This window comes from Fibroporia radiculosa (genome assembly GCF_000313525.1).
Source record: "Fibroporia radiculosa TFFH 294 genomic supercontigs, scaffold400, whole genome shotgun sequence".
Classification (NCBI taxonomy): Eukaryota; Fungi; Basidiomycota; class Agaricomycetes; order Polyporales; family Fibroporiaceae; genus Fibroporia; species Fibroporia radiculosa.
In genome coordinates, this window is record NW_012133202.1 from 45,552 (window position 1) to 68,664 (window position 23,113).

Genomic DNA, 23,113 nt, shown 5'->3' on the forward strand with positions numbered 1-23,113 from the left:
AAGTCACAAGCGCCACTTACCGGTGAGGCAATGTGACGCGTCGACCAGATTGTCACAGTCCTAGTCCTGACGTGCAAACATTCCAACTCTCGAACAATGCAATGAGATTGCAAAGCAATCTAAGTACAAAACGTAGGCGGAACGTATATAAGACAACAGCACGATTATTGCCACTCCTCCCAGCCTGAATCTAGACCATCCAAAATTCTCCATCGATGATCCCCCAGCCATGAACGCAAACGTTCCTCATCTTGTGCCTCCGCCGCGTCATCGAGAACACTGACATCCCCCTTATCCCACAGCGAAAGAACCGACCATCCCACTACCATCATACCCGGCGGCCGTTGTTCCCCTGAATTCTCTAAAGCGCACAATATATGTTGCAAGGTAGAGAAGATGACGCGTTGATCGGGCATTGAAGCACGTTCAATGATCGCAATGGGTGTATGGGCGGGATATGCGGGACCGTTTCTCCTGGAAGTCTGCTCTCCTTGCGCATTCAATGTCTCCAGAATTTGAGGTAATCTCGCAACACCCATTAAAATGACTAGCGTACGACTCCGCTCATATCCTGGCAACCTCACTTCTTTTCCTTGCCTCCCGACGCCAGTACAGACGACGAAAGATTCTGCAGCCCCACGCTGCGTGACGGGTATCCCAGCAAAGGTAGGTCCCGCTAGCACGGAGCTTACGCCGGGCACGACTATAGGTTCGAACCCATGCCCTCGGAAATAGAGGATTTCCTCGCCGGCGCGGCCGTACACAGATGGATCACCCTGTTTAAGCTTCATCGGAATTCAACGCGATATCAAGAAACGAGAACGAGGACGATCTTACCCTTACGACGGTTTTACCGCACTTCGCGGCTTCTATTGCGGCCTCCATCAGTTCGAACTGTGCGCCGTCTGCATTGCCAGGGAATTTTCGTGCAATTCGAATCTCGATACCTGGAGGTATAAGCGCCAGGACAGCAGCTGGCACTAGCTTGTCAGAAAGCACCAAATCAGCATGCTTGGTGAGCGCCGTGTGCGTCGCGAGTGTCAACAGAGATGGATGTCCTGGTCCAGACCCGACGAGGTATATTTTGCCATGACGCTGGGATGGCTGTATGGAGAGCGAGTGCAGAGAATATGTATCACCGTGGCTTTGTGGCGATCGCAACGTTGTTCGATCCGCCTCAGTAGATAAAGAGCCTGGGAGACCTATGCGCCCGTCGAGCACCGAGATCATATCTCCATCTGACATCTTCGCGAGTTGTTGTATTGGCCAATATTCGCTGACCTGTGCTACCCACTTCATACGCCTCTTTGCGTGTTCATGCACACTCTCATCGACGTTCCTTTGCGAAACTGGCCGATTCGGTGTCGACGGCCCCGCCTCCTCATTGAGCTCCCCTTCAACATCCTCAACGATTGCTCCGTCTGATGATCTCGCGAGGTCCTTCAGCTTCCTTATATTGACAGCAGCAGAGCCCGCGTCCCGGGGTAGTTTTGAGACGATGTCTCGGCGTAGTCGACTTGCCAGCCGACACCCGTGGCCATTAGCGGTGATCCCAATTTGCAGAGGTGAAGCAGCGTCGGTTTCCGGATCACGGAATCGGTGAGAGGACATAAACGTAAAGTCGCATAAGTCCGGCATATCAGTGACATTTACCGGTATGTTGCGAAAGCGACATGCTTGAGAAATCAGCTGTGCGGACGAGCGACTGCGACGTGAGGCCGTCCCAGCCATTGTGTCCGTGATGCAGACCAATCTAATTCCGTCGGATGAAGAGAGGAGTTCGCCAAGTGCTTCTGCATCCCTATCGATGGCAGCTTGAGAAGAGCAAGGTAACGCATCCAGATCCAAAATCCGAAGCTGGTTGTTTTGAGCCCGCCACTGCAGCTCATTGCATGCAGCTAGTAGGCCACCATTGGTCAATATGATGACATCTGAGTCTGCCTCGAGAGCGGCAAAGGCGCGGGTAGCTGCCAATGAATTTGAACCAACAATAAGGACAGTCTGAGAGGCGAGGCGAAACGATAATAGCAAAGATGCTCCTTTTGTTGGCAACGCGTAAGCTTCCGCCATGAATGGTAGTGTAGTCCTAGCTAACTTGGCGTTCCATAGCTAACATATGAGGGAACGGCCGGTCAGCATGATATTACGACGACGAACCTTCTTGTTGCGCTTCCTTCACAGGTGAATCCAAGCCTGCAGACAGAGATTCGATAGCGCGACGGCATACCGACAAGAGCTTTAAGTCTTCCGGGATTATTGTAAGCGCGCGTGGCGAGACGATGGTGCCAATGTGAGCCGTGTCACTTATCGAGACAGCAAAATTGAAAAGTCAGAACGGCTGGGTACGAGCCTGCGTGTCAGTCACGGTCCGTCACTCGACCGTCAGTCAGGGAGATACCATATATGGAAGACGCAACGCGTCGCTCACGTGCGCCGTTAGAACGCAGCATGTTACAGTGTCCGAACCGCGTTCTCCTCCAGGTATCGACGCACACAATGCCACCTCGCCGCTCGACTCGTACAGTACGCGCGTCTGCGGAACTCACCTCATCGAAAAAGGAGCCAGCTACAAAACGGAAACGTTTGGAAGCCCCAGAACCTGAGCAAGAGAATGTCAAACCTGCCCCTCGAACGCGCAGATCTACCGCTTCTGTCGCGTCTACCGCGTCTTCTTCCACAAAACGCGCTGTCGCAAATTCAACTCGTCCCAGCAGAACTTCCACACGTAGAAAGAAGATAAAGGAGGAGAGCGATGATGAGGACCATATGGATAGAGTTCCTGACGACGACGAGAGACCAGCAAAGGGCAGGAAAATCAGCCCTCCTTCCGATATCGAGGAGGAAAATGCTGAAACACCTCGTGCTCAAGAACTCGATACAGCACAAGCCGATGATCTTTTGAAAGCCGGCGTGGCCGTCAAAGAAGCACCCGAGGTCCAGGAGATTATTGATACGTCAGATGTCGAGGAGGCTCGTGAGGTACTCTCTGCAGTGATAGTGGACGACGAGGAAGAAAACGAGGAGACGAAGGAGGACACACTGCAGCCACCCAGATCACCCACTCCAAGACCTGCTGCGCCGGAAGAGCCACAAGGCCCAAAGACACGCCTTGTAATTCACAAGATGGCACTGATAAATTTCAAAAGTTATGCGGGGAGGCAGGAGATCGGTCCCTTCCACAAGGTACGCTGGTGCTCCAACATCGCTACAGTTGCTACGCCTAAAGTTTTGTGCCAGTCGTTCTCTGCAATTGTGGGTCCAAATGGGTCGGGGAAGTCAAACACGATCGACGCTTTGTTGTTCGTTTTTGGCTACAGGGCTTCTAAGATGAGGCAAGGGAAGCTATCGGAGCTAATTCATAATTCGGCCCGCTACCCAGATCTGGAGAGCTGCAGTGTTGAAATCCACTTCCGCGACATTATTGATATGGTATGGTCTGTGGCAGCGCATGTAATGCGACTAGACTGACAGATTCCAAGCCTGGCCCAGACGCGTTTGAACTTGTGCCTGAGTCCCAGCTTGTCGTTGCGCGTACTGCGTACAAGAACAATGCCAGCAAGTACACAATCAATGGCCGACAAAGCAGTTACACCGAAGTGCAGACACTCTTGAAAGGTCGAGGCATTGACCTGGACCATAATCGCTTTCTAATTTTGCAGGTAAACGTTATGATTGTATAATGCGTCTTCTCCGTGATGTATCTTTCTCATATAGGGTGAAGTTGAGTCTATTGCGCAAATGAAGCCCAAGGCTCCCTCTGAGCACGAAGATGGTCTCCTGGAATATCTCGAGGACATCATTGGTACATCCAAATATAAAGAGCCTATTGACGAGGCCCTTATAGAAATGGAGCGCCTGTCAGAGGACCGATCGGAAAAGCTCAACCGACTTCGGATTGTTGAGCGCGAGCGCAACGCCTTAGAGACCAAGAAGAAAGAAGCTGAGGACTACCTGCGTCTAAACAATGATCACGTACGCGCGTTATCGCGTTTGTGGCAGTGGTATTTATGGCAATGTCTCATCAATGCAGAAGCATATGAGAAGAAGATTGTGAGTTGTCTCTTCACCTGCATATGCCATAGTTTTAGAGCTCATGATCGTTGGCAAAGACTCGGCTTGAAAAGGACTTAGAAGAGGAGACGGAACGTAATCGTGACGACATCTTGAACGTTGAAGCCCTCGCGAAAGAATATGAGGAGAAAGGCAAAGCGTCTGAGGTAAGTAACTGTCTTAATACGTGTCCTGGACTTTGAAGCAAGTGCAATTTAGAAAGTGAAGGCCGTGGCCGCTGAAGCCATCAAGAGTCTTGCTGCCCAAGAGAAGCAACAAGTCGGCTTGGAGGAGAGACGCAAGCACGCGAAGAGCAAAGCTAAGAAACTCAAGAAGTCATTACAGGATGTAGGTTCGCATAAGTGGTATAGATTGGACGTTCTCAAACCTGTACCCTAGGATGAGCATGCGCGATCGGAAGCCTTACGCTCCATTGAGGATAATTCTGCGAAAATCGAGAGGGAAAGGGCCAAAGTGGATGACCTTGAGGAATCCCTCGCCAAAGAGGAGAATGTTCTTGAGGAAATCAGAGACAGTCTGAAAGGCGAGCTTGTCTTCAAACTTACCTAACTATAAACATCTTATCCGATGTCGCAGACAAGACACAGGTCTTCCATGATCAGATTGAAGTGAAACAGAAGGAGCTTCAGCCTTGGACTGCCAAGATAAATGCGAAGAAAGCGGAGGTCGACCTTGCTACGAGCGAGCGGGATGCCCTCGCCAAAAAAGCAGAGGCCGCAAAGGCTGCCAGTAAAGAAGCTCAGGAGCTCCTGGAGAAATTGCAAACCGACCTTGAGTTAAAAGTAGGGATCGCACTTTTCGTAGTATCTCAGGCTAACGGCATGGGTTTTGTAGACTACCGAGCTCGAAGACCTTAAGACTACCAAGGCGAGTAACGCAAGAGAGATCAGGGATCAGGAGACACGGATGCAGGTGAGAGTCTGTTGTGCCGCTACATGCGATAACTAATGGCTGCATGTTGCCATTGCTAAAGGAAATGCAAGCTCGTGTACAGCAGTTGCGGTTGATAGCATCCTCTGCTCGGCAGAAAGCCGATGAAGCGAAAGCTTCTCAGGCCGCAAACACCTCTCAGAATAAAGTCCTCGATAGCTTGACTCGTCTCAAGAGTACAGGTCGAATTAATGGCTTCCATGTGCGTACCCACCTTGTTGAATGCATCATTCTTTGTGATTCATTCGATATCAGGGTCGACTTGGTAGCCTTGGGACAATACCTGACAAGTACGATGTTGCTGTGTCCACCGCATGTGGTGCGTTGAATAATTTGGTCGTGGATACGGTTGAGCAAGGTCAGGCGTGTATCGAATATCTCCGGAAGCAGAATGTCGGGCGTGCTTCTTTCATGGTTCTGGAGAAGCTACCCAACCGTGGTATGGACAAGATATCAACGCCGGAGAATGTGCCGAGGCTGTTCGACCTCATCAAGCCTAAAGACCCACGCTTTGCCTCGGCATTCTTCAAGGGCGTCGCGAATACACTCGTCGCGAATGACCTCGATCAAGCCAATCGTATTGCGTTTGGAGGCCAACGGAGGTGGCGGGTGGTCACTCTCGCAGGCCAATTGATTGACTCTTCTGGAACGATGTCCGGTGGTGGAACTCATGTAGCCAGAGGCGGGATGAGCTCTAAATTAGCAGCTGATGCGATACCACCGGAAGTGCTGAGGAAGTACGAGGAGGACAATGAGGCGGCTTCCAGACAGCTTGAAGAGGTCTCTCGCCACTTGCGCGAGGTCGAAGGGGAGTTAGACGCAGTCTCAAAATCTGCACCGCAGCTCGATATTGCAATAGAGAAAGTCAGCTTGGACATCAAAACCTGTTCTAAACGGATAGCTGAGGCGGAAAGGCGTGCGCGAGATCTCAAGTACGTGCTGACTATTTACTTCGAAGTATGAATTGACGTAACCCGCAGGTCAAAAATCAAGCCTGATGCAGGCGACATGGCTCGAGTGGCCACTTTGGAGGAAGAGATAGCTTCTTCTACCGAGGAACTCGAAGAGCTTAAAGAGAAGACGGATTCCATCGAGAAGGAGATCAAGGCCCTGGAGAAGAAGATCCTTGAGATTGGCGGCGCGCGTCTGTTGACACAGAAGTCGAAAGTTGACGGCATACGGCTACATATCAACCTTGCGAACGACGAGATCACCAAAGCAGAGGTCACAAAGGCTAAGGCAGAGAAGGACTCAGCGAAATTGGAGAACACTGTCCAATCTAACGGGGCTGTCTTGGAAGAGATGGAAGTGGAGCTGGGAGAGTTGAACGAGCAAATTGAGTTGATCAATGAGTCCGTGGAAGAACTTCGATCTGAAGTGGAGAACGCGCAAGCTGCTGTCGACAATTCTAAAGATGAGTTAGAGAACCTCAAGGTTGAGCTCGACGCGAAAACCGAAGAGATTCAAGCCTTCCGGCAGAAAGAGGTAATCTTTTATCGCAGAGGCTGGTCACTGGCGTAAGACTGAAATGCTGCCGCAGATGGAACTGCAGCAATCGATCAATGACTGCAGGAAGGAGGCAGCGGACAATGAGCGGACCCTTGACCATTGGAGGACCCAGCACGACAGTCTCAAGTTGGAAGAAATTGAGTAAGTCTTGTTTACCAAGGACACGATGCAATTCTTTACCGTCACATACAGCGATGATGAAGATGAAGATGAGAAGGCAGACCATGAAAAGCATCCTATCAAAGAGGAGCGTGTCGAGGACTCAGCCCACAGGTCACGCGAAGACATGCCGTCTTATGAGTTGCACGTTTACACTGTCGATGAGCTGTCCCTTTTCAAGAAGCGAGATCTGGCTGCTGAGGTTGATGATCTGAACGGTACTGTTCCGTTCGTTCATTATATTTCCTCTACTCATCCAGTTGTTCAGAGAAAATGAAGAACGCCAAGCCCGATCTCAGTGTCCTGAAAGATTACAGAAAACGAGAGGAAGAGTTTTTACGACGTGCCACAGACCTCGAAAACGTCACTGGGCTCCGCGACGCCAAGAAGCAGGAGTATGACACGCTACGGAAACAACGCTTGGACGAGTTCATGGCTGGCTTTAGCACTATTTCGCTCAAACTGAAGGAGATGTATCAGGTTGGTGAATCTTTAGATGTTTCAGAATCTATACTCATCGGACATGTGCAGATGATTACTTTGGGCGGCAATGCTGAACTCGAGCTAGTAGATAGTATGGATCCATTCTCTGAAGGAATTATATTCAGCGTCATGCCCCCGAAGAAGAGTTGGAAGAATATCTCCAATCTATCTGGAGGTGAAAAGGTGTGTATTCACCCTCAATTTCGGTGGTAGTCATCGCTTATAGTTGGTGGGCAGACTCTCAGTTCTCTTGCTTTAGTATTTGCACTGCACGTGTACAAGGTTTCATTCAAAAAGTCTTTCTTTTCCCTGCCTTGTCTGACCACGGGTGACAGCCGACACCGCTATATTTCATGGACGAGATTGACGCCGCGCTCGATTTTCGGAACGTATCTATCGTAGCCAATTACATCAAGGATCGCACAAAGAACGCGCAATTCATCATCATTTCACTTCGGTATGTGTCTTGTTGATTCTGCCTCACGCGTCCCTGACTAGGATGCAGTAATGACATGTTTGAGATGAGCCATCGATTGATTGGTATATACAAGACGGCGAACGCGACTCGAAGTATGCCTCTCGTCGTTGATAATCAACCAGTACTGATAACATACTCACAGGTATCTCCATCGATAACCAGCCCCTGCATGCAATACCCCTGAACGCCGCAGCAGCGTGAAGTTAATTATATGTATTATTTGTCTTGCTTGGTATGAATGTATCCACAAAGAACGTTGTAGCATGTACCTGTGTACATTTAACTGCTGCTGTCCATTGCTATCGCTAAATTAGAGTATTATGACTGTAATGCGTAAATCAAGAGGTCTCCCAGTGATTTTCCTTCCCATTTAGTGAGCGAGGCCACCCCAGTTTGCAGAGGGTACTCTTCAGGCAACAAAAGAGGTGTATTTGCAGTAAAGTATGGATGGTGAAGAGCGGCTGCAGCGCACAGTCGTAACGATGGGGGATAAACAAGCAATCGGTCAATTAGGTCAAGGGCATTTGGCGCAAAAGACGACCAAGGGGCGTCAGCACTTCCTCCCGGAAAAAATCCGGAGGGTAAATTGAGTAGCAGTGTTGAGAGCTCGACGGGCGGCACAATTTTAAATACCAACTTGTCCGCATCAGGTAATGTATTGAATGTCTGAAAATTAATCAGGTGTAATCATGAAAGATCTCAGGAGCAACAACCCACAGGCCAGCTTTGCTCATTGGGTGTTCCTCTTATTTGGAAGATGCTCCAAGCAAGGCCGATTGAGCCCTTCGACGCATCAAAGAGTGGATCCCGTGCCCATCCTATGTCTGGATCGCTACTCCTCAGCGACAATGGAACAATGAACGGCGCTGGATGTGAATCCTCTGCATCAGTGTCTACGCACGAGTATTCGTCGGAGTATTCATCGTGTAGTTTATGCATTTTCAGCGGTGTGAAGAATTCGGCAAACGTTGCACCGAGACTCCATAGATCTGTAGCAAAAGCATCATAGGTAGTAGCGCCAAAGAGTAGCTCCGGCGCACGATACGGCCTTTTTGCGACATGCCCATGAGCTGTATGTACATACTGCCGAGAGACGGACTAACCCAGTTGCTACAGCAGAGCACATTGCACCAGGTGGTTCAGGCCATAACTCACGCCCATCACCAGCTTCGCACCATGCAATCCCGAAATCGATCAGTTTGACGCAGCCACTGTCCACGAGTAGCAGGTTGCTAGGCTTTATATCACGGTGCGCGATACGCTTCTCGTGTAAGTAAGCCAAAGCGGATAAAATTTGATAAAATATGGATGTCGCAAGAGTGGTGAAGGTCGACGCTTTTTGTGTAACGTCCGAACTGTGGTCATATGAAGGCGCAGGGTGAGGAGAAAAGGCAGGCGAAGCAAGCAGGTCGCCCACGCTGCGCGGCACAAACGGCATCCAGAAATGAAAGGAACTAGTAGGTGATTCGAAGGTATGTCCCAGTACTTCAATAATCTATCCGGGAGTGATTATAAGACTGGCGCAGAATTATAAAAGCCGACACCACGCACATTGATATGGGAGATACTGCGGAGAATTCTCAGCTCTTTCTGAATGTCATGGGGCTGCTTGGAGAACACTGGCTGTGTAGAGCCAGTTTTTATTGCGATGTATTGAGCATTCCCTTTTGCACGTTGATCTCTAGACTGCGCTCGAGTGATGTAGGATACAGGGCTTTCCTCTATGGTCTCGAATGTGTCCTTCACGATGATGCATTAGCATCATCCTCGAAAAGGAACATTAAAAACGCAGCGTACGATGTCGAATACAGTCTGCAAGCTGCAGTTCTCCATATACATACGTAGAGTTGGCAAGTTGAGCGCATCTTGCAGTACTACCGTGACTCCCGCGAGTTGAAACCCCGGATTTGAAGCGAAAAAGACTTTGATTGCCAAAAAAGGATTAGCGCTCGGAAGCTGACGTCAGTGATACAAGCGCTCAGAGGACAGCGGTGAGTCTCATACAACGATCATGTCTGGAGAGGAGCTTCCGAGCACCGATATTATCACCCTCACTCGGTACTTTCACCATCATTTTCTCAAATGAGAGTGAGCTTATAATCCACATGTATTTCTAGCCATGTTTTGAGCGATCAGTTCCGTGCTGGGGCTGTAGCGACAGGCGATCTCACACTTTTACTCACAGCTATCCAGACGACATCGAAATTCATCGCGACTAATGTACGAAAGGCGCGCCTCATCAATCTGTGACTTTTTAAGAACTTCTTGCACCAAATTCGTACTCAAGCACGTCTCAGCGTTGGTTTAGCAGGTGAAACCAACGTCCAAGGCGAGGAGCAGAAGAAGCTCGATGTCCTCTCCAACGACATCATGATCAATTCACTCCGTGCATCTGGGAAGACGGCGGTTCTCGTCTCTGAGGAGCTTGAGGAGGCTGTTATTATTGAGGACAAGTACAAGGGGAACTACTGCGTTGTGTTCGATCCTTTGGACGGCAGCAGCAACATTGATGCTGGCGTTAATATTGGGACTATTTTTGGAATTTACCGCATCGTGAGTTATCAATTTACCTTTTAAGATACATTATATGACATATGGAGCAGAAGCCTGGGTCGAAAGGGACCATCGAGGACGTACTTAGACCAGGAAGTGAAATGGTTGCGGCCGGTTACACGATGTTGGTACCAGTCTTCACGCAAGTTTCATCCAGTCTCATCTAATATTCAATAGGTATGGGTCCTCAGCAAATTTAGTGCTCACTACTGGCAATGGTGTCAACGGCTATACGCTTGACGCGGCTCTTGGAGAATTCATATTAACTCACCCAGATGTGTGCCAATTTACTCTGTTGACTTATTTTTCCTCGGAATCTCTAATTTTATAATTCCTTTTTGTTTAGATTAGGATTCCTCCGCGCGGAAAAATCTACTCCTTCAACGAGGGAAACGCAATGTACTTCCACCCCCCGGTCGTCAATTATTTGAACAGTCTCAAATTTCCACCATCGGGTAAGTCGCCTTATAGCGCAAGATATATCGGATCCATGGTCGCGGACGTGCATCGCACGCTACTCTATGGTGGAATCTTTGGCTACCCTGATGACAAGAAGTCAAAGAGCGGGAAGCTGCGTCTGCTGTATGAGGCATTCCCTATGGCCTTCTTGACTGAGCAGGTACGCCCTACTCTATCAAGGACCAGATCAATATGTGACCTACTTTAATAGGCTGGAGGACTCGCCACCACGGGTACAAAGCGCATCCTTGACATTGTCCCGACCAGTATTCACCAACGGTGCCCTGTGTTCCTGGGAAGCAGGGACGATGTGCAAGATGTTCTCAAATTCTACAAGGGAGGTGGCGGAGCCTGAGAGACAAATAGGTGGAACGTAATAAGAGAAGGACAATTTAGTTGTGTTAATATGTAGAACAAATTTGCAGCGCAGAATTATTCCTCAAGAGGCTATGATTATGTGACAGCTCTGTAGAGCTTCATGACATTGCGATCAGCAGAATGGGAAGTCCTCCTATGAACGTGGCCTCTGGATTCGTTAGAGTGAGCTGCATAATGTGCACCCTTGTCTCTCAAATTCAGACATTGAGAGTTACACGATACACACTCAGAATCGAGAGCAGTAGGAGATTTCGACATAACGGCACTACAAAGTACCGTGCGACGTTGCCTAACGAACAAGATGTACAACCTGAGATCACCAGGGATTCTTCTATAGAACATGAATTTCCGAGAAGAGCATGTTTCGGAAAGATGTCTTAGGAACCTGAGCATTATTAGTAGACGGCTCCTGCCATGGCGGACGAACGATCCACAACCATACACGCGCAAACATCAATGGGGCTGGTGTTGATTGCCTCTTATGGCGGTGGCGGCTTAACCCAAGCTCGATTCAACCGTCATCCACCTCTCCATTCTCTCTTTGTGAAAGGGTCTTTCCTTCAACCTATATGTAATTTATATCTACTATGTTGCGAGTGGCTATCAAGAACACTCGTCGATTTGTAAACATTATCGTCAAACCGCGACCCGTATGTTCCTTTTCGCATTCGACTTTCCCCGGCGCGTCAGTGACAAGGCGTTCGTATTGGCAGGGGCCTAAATTCCCCGAATCTGCTCGTGAATTATGCTGTCATTACAGGTCAAGTGAGTACTCTCCTAGTTACATCAAAATATATCCTAGAGGCTACATCACAACAGACATGGTATTTAACGGACAAAACTGTAAGTTTCCGATTAGCACAAGCAGGTACAGGGTATCTCTATGATGGTTACAGGCGGATTTGAAAGAAATAGACAAAGGTCTAATTCTGTCGACTCTGGCCAGGCGAGTCATTCCAGGCCTCATTTTGGACATCGTGTGAATCCTCTATTCCAGTCTTGGGTTCGATTGATTCCGCGGGGAACCAGGCCGGTACGTCTCACTGAGTAATATCTTGTGACATGTAAACATGATATATCACAATGTGTCAGCCTGCGCCTATCTTCGATAGGGTGTTCAGCATGGAGGGTATTTCGCATGAGGTACTTGACATTTGATTTTATGGGATATGCTGTTGACCACATGCCAGTCCAATCCCAATCCTCCAGCAGGATGTGGAGCTTCGAGGACCTATCAGGTGATGACGACTGTCTTGTGTCTCCTCACCAATGTGGTATTGATTTCATAAATAGAACGAATGTATTCGGGAGACATCGAATGTAGCTGAGAAGGTAGTGTTGTTATCGTCACCGATCTGCAGTTGCTCACACAAGCCTCGACGTCATCTGCAGCATCAATATACCGGTCAGCCCTGCGTCCTACCAAGACCCCGATTACGAAGGACCAGAAGGATTGTGTCATCCCCTGCCAATCTGCCAGGTTATAGACGCGCCTCTCTGCCTATGGAGATGATGGACGTTTCCCAGCGGCGTTATGTATCCGACCGATATGACGGCTTCCGAACTCAAGATCCGGTACGTATCGCGCTCATCTGTTCATCTACGTTTAGTAAAACCTTGCTTCGCTGCAGGTTCCATCGGACACAGACGATAGTAGCAATGAATCTTCTGTTTATGTTACTGCCCGTTCAGAGGTCACTGAACCAACACAGTTGGAAGATGTTCAAGCAATTCTTCAGGTATTAGATACTGAATCGGGGGCTGTTTTCAGTAAAATCATCCAGGTGAGTCCTGCGATGTGTGACATCTCAGTACTTTGAGATAGTATTCTCTAGGGGTCTGGTGACGAGATCCCGGCTAGCCAACTACGTCCAGAGGTGCTTAGCTGTCATGCAAATAATGTTCTGTGTCAAGTGACACCTACAGGACACAACGCAGAGGATCGACATCTCAATTCCGGCGCGCTTATGCCACCACTTCCCTCTCTTATGCTCACGATTCCCACGCCTCAACTACCTCCATCTCCGTTCTTCGTTCCTCGTTCGCCGATTACCATCTCCAAATTTGTTATGGCTTCCTCCAGTCCGGCTAGTCCCTTCTTATCCGCAGGACCCGTCCCCTCCATCCCAATCTGCGAAGACTGCTGTCTCATAAACTCAGAGAGCGGCCAACATTGTCGGTCATGCGACAAACAATGGCTGGCGTGTAAAGTGTGGTATCAGGCAAATGATGGAGGGCGTAGGCAGCAGCTGACGGAGCCGTATATCAAACCTGCAGAAAGCACGTTGGCAAACAGGGCGTTGGTTGACTTGATCAACGTCCCTAGTGGTCCCGCAAATTTCTACGGACTGGGAATCCGCACCTCACCTGGGGCTGCTGTTAGCAAGAGCCGTTTCCGCAAACTTGCGCCGCTGCTCGCACTGATCACTATGGACTCATCAACCTCTGTAGGGCGTAACGAGGAACTTCTGGCTACCCGCGCTCGCCCACAACCAATACTTGGGACTAGATTACCTTTAGTTGCTACTTTCGTTTCGGACCTATGGGCGAAGACTGTGAATACTCTTACTGAGTGCATCGACCGTCTGGACCTGGCTGGCTTTTTGGATGTCTTGCTGCGGAGTCTCCGACCTCCGGTCTCCACAAGCCGCTCGTCTTTATATATAACTACACAAGACGGCCTCATGGGCGACCCGCGACTGCGTGAACATCGTATTTCAAGACCGCTGGGCATTACGTCCGCTTCAAGGTTTTTGGAGCATCTCGCTTGAGATCTAGCTCATGCACTGGGCGTCCGATCCTCCGAAGGTTCTCTGACTACGCTCCAGTAGCTATCCGTGGTTTTGTAATTCTCATATCCGTGTAATTCTGTAATGGTAATTTTCATGTACGCTCCCACATATGACGCCCCGTGGTATTTTCGTATCATCAACCTAGTAGATTCCCAGCGAACGATCGCTGAGGTTTTCAGTCGTCGGGCGTCAGTGGAGCTGGAACGGAGTACACTCTGCCAGCGTCGGCCGTAGCTAGCTTCTGATTTTCTCGACTTGATTTGCTCTCAGAGGTAATGACAATAGTCAGATGTGCCGTTGCAACCAGCACCAGGCCCCTCACGATGTTTGTTTTGGAGACAACGTCGCGCCTGAATTTTGACACGGAAGAAGAGGCGGGTGGAGTTCATTGTCAAGTTTCGGAACAGGCCGCCGCGTGACTGGGCTCAGGAGAGCACGCTGCACCAGTGTCTCGTTCTCTCATCCGTTGCATTGGTTCGAGATACATATTTGGGACCGGTCCTAATGCCACGGTTCTCCTCGTTCTCAATCACGACGCCCCCCGGTTCTTGCACTCATGTCCAGCGCAGCGAGCCCACCGACCAGTCCCGGCGCTCAAGATGACTGCAAATCTGGTCATGTCGCGGTATTTTGGTCAAAGCTGCGGGCGATTGCGTCAGTCGTACTAAACCATGCTATGAAACACACTGGAGTGGGTATTATATGTTCTGTAGCGTATTTTGACCCGTAAGCATCATCGTCAATTTTATCGCATTTTCATTCTTAAAGCGTTTTTACAGGGGCAATTGGGGAGTGGACCTACAAGCAGGATCGGAGTTCGGGTATAAGCTGCTATTCGTGATCCTCCTATCCGGCTTGATTGCAGTGTACATGCAGGTTGGTTTCCTTAGAGTTTGTGACATGTTCCCTAAGTCACAGGTCTCCATGCGTTGACTAGGTGCTCTCCTCGCGCTTAGGATGTGTTACGGGACTAGGTACATTGGTTGAACTGTCGAACAGGTGTGCATTACTGACTCTTTGTTTCTGGCAGATCTTGCTTCACACTGCCGACTTCTCCTGCACGATCGTCCTAAAAACACGCTTCTTTGGCGATGGCTGGTACTGTATCCTCTGTATGTCCTGGCAGAGATTGCTATCGTAGCTACCGATCTTGCCGAGCTTCTGGGTTCTGCTATTGCCATCTGTCTCTTGTTTCCTAAAGTACCACTATGGGCAGGTGTGCTCTTGACCGCGTCCGATGTCCTCATCTTGCTGGCAGTTCGGAATCCTCTCGGTGGGAAGCCGGTAAGGTTATTCGAGATTCTCATAGCTGCTTTAGTGCGTTTGGATCAATTCGTAGTGTAGCATCGGCTCACCCTTTACAGGTCTTCACGGTGCTCGTATGCATGGCTGTGATCATTTCCAAAGCCAATGTAGATTGGAGAACCGCCTTCGACGGATTTGTGCCTTCCAAAGTCCTGGTCACTTCGGAGGGTTTATACAATTGTTCGTGTATTCCCATCGTCGTCACAATATCAGATCTGATCACGTACCTTCCTGTATTAGCCATTGGTATCCTTGGGGCTACTGTCATGCCCCACTCCCTTTTTCTTGGCTCAGCCTTCGCGACACAAGAACGAGAAAAGCCTACAGACGATCTAGACATCGGTTCAGCGCTTGCCAAACTGGAAGCCAAAGATTCTGATAACGACAGCTTCGATCTGCCATCCGAACCTCAAACCCTATCGAAGCGGTGGAGCCCACAGGCCATCTCCAGAAGCACACTCCGGTTTCTGCGCGGCTGTTTCTCCGTCACATCTATTGAGGAATACGCAGATGAACCGAAGAGACACACCGAAAGGGAGAACAATTCGTTCGCGTTTGTGCGCACGCACCTCTCGCATGGTATCATCGACATGTGCATCAGTCTCCTCGGGATTGCGGTCGTGATTAACGCTTTGTGGGTTTACCCTTCCATCTTGTATATGGACATCAACCATGACTGAGCAGATACCTCCTGTCAGGATCTTGATGCTTGCAAGTGCGGAGTTTTACTACGGATTCGGACAGACAGGGAATCAATCCCCCGCAACTCTCTTCGACGCATATTACTTGCTGCAAGATCTGCTTGGAAAGCGTGGGCGCTGTCTTAGCACTTACGGATTGGATATATGCCTGACATTTTGTAATCCATCAGCTGCTGCAGTCCTGTTTGCCCTCGCACTATTGGCTGCCGGTCAGAGCTCCTCCATCGTCGCCACGCTAGCTGGCCAGACAGTTTCCGAAGGTTTCATTCGCTGGAGAATTTCAGTGAGCTCGTCTGTATTTGTATCTTGGCAGTTTCTCAACGCTGAACCTTCCTGCCAGCCTATCCTTCGGCGGCTTCTGACTCGATGTATCGGGCTGGTACCCTCCATGGCAGTTGCAGCAGCTCTCGGACGCAGTGGAATCAGCTCGCTCCTCATCATATCTCAAGTTATTTTATCTATTGTCCTCCCCTTCGTCGTCTTTCCGCTTATATACATTACCTCCTCCAAGCGCTTCATGAGCGTGAAGAAACTTTCAAGACAGCAACAACCTGCACAAATGAATGATCGACATGACGCACCGCGCGCAGTGAACGACGACGAAGCCGCGTCTGCCGCCATAGCGGAGATTACGATTGTAGACGTAGAAGTGGTGGAAGAGTTGGTGGACTTTTCTAATGGCAAGCTTATGACCATTTTGGGATGGGTCATCTGGATAGTAATAGTAGTTGCCAACGTATATGCAATTGTGACATTAGCGATGGGTGAAAATTAGGCGGCGGGGAATAATGTAGTCAGCGAATATATTGTACACGACCCGGACATTTCGCTTAGTACTAGAGGAACGTCACTAGTTATAATACATTTTAGGATGCAACGTGTCAATGAAGCAAGTATACCATGAAGAGCGCGAACAAAGACATGAGTATAAGTTATGCCGTTAGAGTGTTGCGTTCAAGTGAGTTTCTCAAGTGGGGAGATGATAGTGCCGGGCTGAAAGAATCGACGTCAGCCACAACGAGGACCGGCGGCTTGGTGTTACTCACCTTCGTGACAACCCTCGGTAAAGTCGCCCGCTGGAATCCTACACGCGTATTCCACTCAGTGCCCAGTGGCGCCGCGAGACTACGCTCGAACTGCGCTTTGGAGGTGTATGGGAAGGGTAAGTCTTTGACAAGGTACTTTGCGGCTTTCTTGTCACGCTTCTCGGAGATGATAACGTGCGGTTTCTTGTAGTCGGCACGGCTAGAAGGGTCTATGCCAGCGATCTTCTTAATAAGGTGAGGTTTTGGCGGAGCTTTCTTAGCGCCTTTGCCTCCCCACGATCCCTGCGGCGCACATAGTCAGGAATGACATAGCCAAAGTAGTGACTCAAGAAACATACCCATCCAGGTAGAGTAGTATCCACTTCGTGGGGTGCGTCCTCCTTCATTTCGCGACGTTTCTGCTCAGCGAACTCCTGAGAAAATTGATCAGCCATTACTACAGCAGCGAAAAGAATGGGATTATACCTGAACAACATTGTCGCCTGCAAATGCAAGCGCAACGAGGTCTCGTTGCTCAAAAGCTTGGACACCATTCGCTTTGCCCTTGCCTTTACCCTTGCCCTTGCTCTGAGCAAGAAGCATTTCCTGCTCATCGACCTCGCTATTGGCATCGGAGTCGCTGCCACCATGTTCTCGATTTTTTCTTGATGATTGAGGTATCTGATCAGTGATTGAAGCGGATTGGCTATGCTTTGGAGAAGGACGCGCGGACTTGTGGCTGCTTTCATCCAGAGTCAAGACGTTGGTCATTACAATGTCCACGGCAGCATCTTCTTGGGCCTTCTCCTTTTCCTCTACCAGATTCATTTGTCGTTTCCACAACCTGTTTTTTGATTTCTCCGCACTAGCACTGCTCTTGCTGATCGCAATTTCATGCTTTTTCTGGAGAGGCCTATCTGCGCCGTCCGCTCGAACAAGCCATGGGTTGACAACTTCCGGTGGGGAAAGAGGTGATGAACGCTCAGCTACGGGAGACGTCATCAGCGAATCCGGTTGCCCGGAACCGACAAGGTCAGTAGATTTCAGAGTAACACTGGAGGTGTCGGATTCAAATGACCTCCCTGGTCGGGGTGCGGAGATCTGATATAACATGTCAGCTTAAGTCGGCCGGAGGAACAATACTTTGCTAACCACAGGAGCACCCGGGCGATATGTGACACGACCACCAGTGCGCTGGACCGCTGTTCCGTACGGTCGCTCCTCACCAGTCGCCAACACCTCACCCTCAACATCTTCATCAGGAACTGGGCCGCCCATCTCTTTGACGAAATCATCGACTATCTCGTCGACCTTCCGCTGTTCTCGAGTCATTGCATTCTTCATGAACTTCATCTCAAATATGCTCTTGCCCGTATTCCTGCCCACTACATCACCTGCATTCATACCGTCATTGAGACTTGCAAGCTCTTCAAACGCGCTCGTCTTGATCTGCTGGATTGCATCTTCTCCAGATTCTCCATCGTCGCTCTCCTCATCACTCTCTTCATCTCCACTCTCCTTGTCTCCTCTAATTTTTCTTCGCAGCTTCTCGCCCCTCTCCAACATCTCGGAGATCTCTCTACGCTGATCTTGATCCAATTCCCCTCTTCCCTTCATCGCTTTTGCCCACTTCCCGGTGTTCTTGTGCCTCAACGTGGCTCTCTCCCTCGCCCGTTCTGTCTCCCTTCGCATCCGTACATTCTCGTCTTCTTCATCCTCGTCTTCCTCACCTTCACCCAACTTCGCTGCTAGTCGTCCACGTTCTTTCTTTTTCATGCGACGATATGTTTTGCTCTTGATCTTTGCAACCCGTTTCGCCTTCGCTTCAGCTCGGAACATTAAATCGCGCATCTTGGCAAGTTCTGCTCGACGCGTTGCAACCTCTTCCACGGAAAGATGGTTCATCTTAAGCGACTCGGTTTGAGCAATGTCGTCATCGCGCAGCTTGGCCGATTTGAGTAGTCTGTCAACCGCGCTCTCCAACTCAGTGGTTGGCTGTGAAGTACGGCGTCGGATAATGTAATCAGAAATGACTAGCAATATACTTACCTTGAATTTCGCAGCAAGCTCCAAGTTCGAAGTCTTCCCTGTGGGTTGAGCTTGGAGCGGAAAACTAAGATGCTCGGCCTGTTATCCGAAATTAATTGTGAATCTCGCGTTACATCATGTACTGAAGCAGGAGATGAACCTCTTTAATGCGCTGCATGGTAGCTTTCCACTTGTCCACTTCTTCTTTTGTCTGTTCGTAGGCAGCCTCACGATCCAGCCGCTCAGCTACTCGCTGCGGCAGCGGTGCGGTCAAAGTTTTGTTACCCCCAGACTGCGACACAAGGAGCTTGGCCGATTTTCTGAGTGATGCCAGATTCGACGACTGTGATGTAAGTGGAGCAAGCAGGTCCTCGAGCTTAAGCTTCCCGCTTCCTACAGTAGATATGAGGGGCTTTTAGCGAGAAGACTCAGACATTGAGACGTACCGAGATGAGCAGCAAACTCATTCTCTTCTCCCGCCTCCGTCTTCTCCTTGAGTAGTCGCCTCTTCCTTTCCCTCTGGCCGTCTCCGTCTCCTTCAGTCCCCCGCTCATCATCATTTCCGTCTGGCATTTTTCGCTTCTGCCCTGCGTCCAACCCAGTGACAAAACGCTCAAGCTCCTGCAACGCTGCCGAGTCCTCTCCATCTTCCTCCAAAGCAGACACTTGGTCTTCAGCATCAGAACCATCTTCCTCGTCCGACTCATCCTCGCTCGGCTCCTCGTCATCTGATCCCTCTCCTCCTAACGCTTCTTGTTCCAATGCCTCGTTATCCGACCCATCATTGCTTGATGCTTCGTCGCTGTCGATTTCTTCATCCTCGTCTTCTCCGATCTGCTCACTGTCCTCACCCTCGCCCACAAGTCTGGGCTTAGCGCGTTGCTTCCCACTGTATCCCATGTCATCGTTTTCACTCCCACTATCATCTCGCCCGGCACCGATTAGCTCATCCCTCCCATATTGAAGCTTCACCTTTCCACGTCTAACTTTCTCCTGCTGATGTTCATATATGTTGGCTATGGCCGCCTCCGTGGGTGTTTTCGACTGGCGCGACTGGCGTTTCGCGTATCCAGCTACATTTGCCGCCTTGGTATTGCGCTGGACCTTATGCGACGGCTTGACAGACTTTTGTGGCCTTTGAGCGCGGCCCATGTGTTAAAATGCAAATAGCCAACCCAGTGGTCAGTAACAGGAAAGTGTACAGGTGATCTGAGTGTAGGACGTTAGGTATTGCCGCCACTGCTTTCCGCGATCAAGCCGATCACACGATGCAGATTGCAAATTAGTGTTTGATACTTGATCTCATTACTCAAATTATTGGATTAGCAGTATCGCAGCAACGCATTCCAACAACAAAATAGACGGTGGCGAGGGGAGAAATGCAGAGTCATGATTGCATACGATCGTGTACATGTAAAGTAATCTTCCCTATGGCATACTCCTGACCAGCGTACACAATGGGGAACCAGTCCAATACAAGGCGCAAACCACTACTTCAGCTTCTTCTTACTAGAAGTGAGAAGGAGGATTAGTTCATTCTGCATAGTTTTCAGCAAATAAGTCAGCTTACGGCCGAAGCTGTGAAGAGTGGCCGCATCCCCGCTTCCGGCAATTCGTCGCACGGGGCGGCAGACGGGCGTAACACTTGCGGCAAATCTGCTTGTCGCAGTTATACTTTGAGGCCAACACTTTGAGTGAGGGCTCAATGATGCCTCCACGGAGACTGTCACCAAGTGAGGACACAGTATAAGCGAAGTGAGGATGTCCTAACGCACCGAAGAACCAAGTGTAGCGTCGACTCCTTCTGAATATTGTAGTCGCTGAGGGTGCGACCATCCTCAAGCTGCTTTCCAGCAAAGATCAATCGTTGCTGGTCTGGGGGGATACTAGAAGCGAATTCTTCAGCTTAAGACCACCCTAGCTTTATACATACACAACTCACCCCTCCTTGTCCTGAATTTTGGCTTTCACATTGTCGATGGTGTCGGAAGACTCCACCTCTAGCGTGATAGTCTTCCCTGTAAGGGTCTTTACGAAGATCTGCATCTTCAAGCACTTGCTAGCCTGAGCTATTCGAGAGGAAGGGATCACTGACACTTACGAGGAAGCCTGGGAACTAACTGTATAGCTGACGAGAATGTGGCTGAGATTAGGGCCGGTCGATGCGGTATCACATGACTCGACTCGTTCTTCAAATCGGAAAAGCGCTCGTTCTCTTTTCGCGTGGCAGTGACTCTCGCACCTTACTGTAAATCAGTTGTCTAATGACTTTCTCTTCGATGCTACACATCGTGCTCATACTTCTGAGATAATTCGTGACGTTGTGTCTTGTAACCTCTGCCTGTCTCAGCAGAATTCATGCTTCAACCCTGGCTTCTTGGCTGTCGGATTGGTTGACAAGTTAAATTTCTGACGAAATATGCCTATTGTAGCATGAAGATACACACTTGACTGGTATGTTTCAAGACACCGATTAGAATTGTTAAGGTGAGTGTTGAATTCCCTGCCCTTGTCTGAATGTTGCTCGTTATTTGATGAGAAAATTTCGTTAACTCAGCTCACTTCGAACCTTCGGGTTGTGAGAAGGATACGATACCTTACCTGATTCTCATTCAAATACGATCGAAGAATTATTGGCTCACCACAAACTCGAACAGATGTATTCGATTCATTCTTGTGTGAAAGTGTTTAACACGTGCCATTTATCGAGTATCGCCTGCTGCCACCTTAATTGAGACGTGAATCGGTGAGTGTTTCATGGGATTGTATCAATGGGATGTAAACATTCTGCAAATCCTCGACGTGCTGTGCACTGTGGGCGTGATTCCTTCTGGAACCATTCAAGTCTCTGATTCACTTTATCCGTTACTGCAACCATGGTACTCACCCTTTCTGCAGACGTGTTCAAGCCCATCATCACAGCCATCCCCAATTGCAGCAGAAATTTAGGTATGATTCCTATCCGCTGTTGATGTCTCTTCTGTGATGTGTGGGCGCATCTTGATGTTATGCTGGTATTATACATGTATTTCAGACAAATTGTGAATAGAACGTATCTGTGTCTTTGCTCCTTATGAACCAGAACAGTCATGTCTGAGTGGTTGATAGTCCTGCGTGCTTTGTAGTGGTTGCTCATGCCATCTATAGGTCTATGTCAAAGATATCCGTCATAACCACTTAGCCGTTGTGCGACAACTTGACGGTGACATGTTGATCGCCAGGATGGATCGCTACTGACTAGATGAAATGACGGCCGTCAGGCAACCAAGACTATCAACTTGGACAAGTTCGTACACTGTCTGTCCGAGCTGACATTGGTTCTGAGTCTGTCATAGTTCCAAACATCATCTGAGAACCAACCTGACCGTGACCACGGACCACAGAGCGCAAGTAACACCCTATCCAACATATAAAAAATACGGCGGCGAGACTTCTCCGCAAACTGTGCGATGACTTTCGAAGTGACAGTCCATTTAGATACTATACACTTCAGTCCGCATGCGTCTCGGCCTGGATGTTAGAGCCGACGTGTGGAAAGGTCCAATGAGCCAAAGGTAAGTGACCCATCCTAAATGTTAGAATCTCCTCTGTCAATCTGCCCGTGAATAGACACGACACCTATTAGTAGATGGATCAAGAGTTACAATCATGTCGACCGACGATAACTTATGTGCAACATTTAGAAGGGATTCAGACAATTCTCTGTGTTGATGCAACCGGAGAATGCCTAATAGACTGGCACATCACTTGCAACCTCCGCTGCACAATATTGTACATTCTCATGAACGTGTGCGCGAATATCGCAACTCATCGCTCACATGTTCAAAGCTTCCTGAAAGCTAACTTGTCGCAGGCATGTTACCGGGTCTTCTGACCCATCTTCTCGGCATTCATTACCGCAACTCTGTAGCTGCCTCGTTGACTATGGGAGGCTTGCAGCACGTCCATGCTCAGTGACCATGGGACCATCGGTGACCTGTCACTCTGGATTGATACGATGAGTGAATGCATCCTCTCACATCCGTTCCATATGGGTATTTTCCCCAAGATTATCCAAGATCCTTCTTGTCCAACGCTGCTGTGAGCATCGATCGTTCAGCTCTTGATAGCACGGTATTCTGCGAGACCCGGCCGGAAGATCGTAAAGGTGCGCATATCATGGCATAGATTTATCGGTGGCATTTGGACGCGACATATTTGTACGTGACAGCTCAACAGATTCTGGCGGAGCTCTCTCCCCGC

General features: G+C 49.3%; 8 protein-coding genes across 8 annotated transcripts; 4 read left to right on the forward strand and 4 right to left on the reverse strand.

Moving 5' to 3' along the window:
* Positions 1-164: 164 nt before the first annotated feature.
* Positions 165-2,070, reverse strand: FIBRA_00913 (uncharacterized protein; the record flags this gene model as incomplete). Its single annotated transcript, XM_012322799.1, has 2 exons — positions 165-776; positions 838-2,070. The coding sequence occupies 2 exons, from the start codon at positions 2,068-2,070 to the stop codon at positions 165-167; spliced, it is 1,845 nt and encodes a 614-aa protein (XP_012178189.1).
* Positions 2,071-2,496: 426 nt separating this feature from the next.
* Positions 2,497-7,831, forward strand: FIBRA_00914 (uncharacterized protein; the record flags this gene model as incomplete). The annotated part of the gene is made up of 20 exons (XM_012322800.1): positions 2,497-3,183; positions 3,238-3,429; positions 3,480-3,659; positions 3,715-4,050; positions 4,110-4,217; positions 4,270-4,398; positions 4,450-4,585; positions 4,648-4,853; positions 4,906-4,983; positions 5,045-5,203; positions 5,257-5,933; positions 5,982-6,486; positions 6,542-6,651; positions 6,703-6,887; positions 6,938-7,149; positions 7,201-7,335; positions 7,390-7,434; positions 7,488-7,609; positions 7,658-7,722; positions 7,773-7,831. The coding sequence occupies 20 exons, from the start codon at positions 2,497-2,499 to the stop codon at positions 7,829-7,831; spliced, it is 4,326 nt and encodes a 1,441-aa protein (XP_012178190.1).
* Positions 7,832-7,948: 117 nt separating this feature from the next.
* Positions 7,949-9,469, reverse strand: FIBRA_00915 (uncharacterized protein; the record flags this gene model as incomplete). The annotated part of the gene is made up of 5 exons (XM_012322801.1): positions 7,949-8,296; positions 8,348-8,678; positions 8,734-9,125; positions 9,182-9,370; positions 9,428-9,469. The coding sequence occupies 5 exons, from the start codon at positions 9,467-9,469 to the stop codon at positions 7,949-7,951; spliced, it is 1,302 nt and encodes a 433-aa protein (XP_012178191.1).
* Positions 9,470-9,641: 172 nt separating this feature from the next.
* Positions 9,642-10,997, forward strand: FIBRA_00916 (uncharacterized protein; the record flags this gene model as incomplete). The annotated part of the gene is made up of 7 exons (XM_012322802.1): positions 9,642-9,688; positions 9,748-9,876; positions 9,928-10,183; positions 10,234-10,307; positions 10,361-10,460; positions 10,530-10,802; positions 10,854-10,997. 7 exons carry the CDS (start codon positions 9,642-9,644, stop codon positions 10,995-10,997), a joined length of 1,023 nt encoding a protein of 340 aa, XP_012178192.1.
* A 1,526-nt stretch (positions 10,998-12,523) lies between these two features.
* FIBRA_00917 (uncharacterized protein) lies at positions 12,524-13,791 on the forward strand (the record flags this gene model as incomplete). The annotated part of the gene is made up of 3 exons (XM_012322803.1): positions 12,524-12,595; positions 12,652-12,804; positions 12,856-13,791. The coding sequence occupies 3 exons, from the start codon at positions 12,524-12,526 to the stop codon at positions 13,789-13,791; spliced, it is 1,161 nt and encodes a 386-aa protein (XP_012178193.1).
* A 577-nt stretch (positions 13,792-14,368) lies between these two features.
* On the forward strand, positions 14,369-16,593 carry FIBRA_00918 (uncharacterized protein; the record flags this gene model as incomplete). The annotated part of the gene is made up of 9 exons (XM_012322804.1): positions 14,369-14,538; positions 14,592-14,688; positions 14,750-14,786; positions 14,843-15,129; positions 15,177-15,297; positions 15,358-15,751; positions 15,816-15,928; positions 15,989-16,101; positions 16,159-16,593. The coding sequence occupies 9 exons, from the start codon at positions 14,369-14,371 to the stop codon at positions 16,591-16,593; spliced, it is 1,767 nt and encodes a 588-aa protein (XP_012178194.1).
* Positions 16,594-16,772: 179 nt separating this feature from the next.
* FIBRA_00919 (uncharacterized protein) lies at positions 16,773-20,023 on the reverse strand (the record flags this gene model as incomplete). The annotated part of the gene is made up of 8 exons (XM_012322805.1): positions 16,773-16,811; positions 16,865-17,146; positions 17,203-17,277; positions 17,330-17,944; positions 17,996-18,838; positions 18,893-18,970; positions 19,032-19,264; positions 19,318-20,023. 8 exons carry the CDS (start codon positions 20,021-20,023, stop codon positions 16,773-16,775), a joined length of 2,871 nt encoding a protein of 956 aa, XP_012178195.1.
* Positions 20,024-20,437: 414 nt separating this feature from the next.
* FIBRA_00920 (uncharacterized protein) lies at positions 20,438-20,917 on the reverse strand (the record flags this gene model as incomplete). Its single annotated transcript, XM_012322806.1, has 3 exons — positions 20,438-20,594; positions 20,647-20,757; positions 20,814-20,917. 3 exons carry the CDS (start codon positions 20,915-20,917, stop codon positions 20,438-20,440), a joined length of 372 nt encoding a protein of 123 aa, XP_012178196.1.
* Between the last annotated feature and the right edge of the window lie 2,196 nt (positions 20,918-23,113).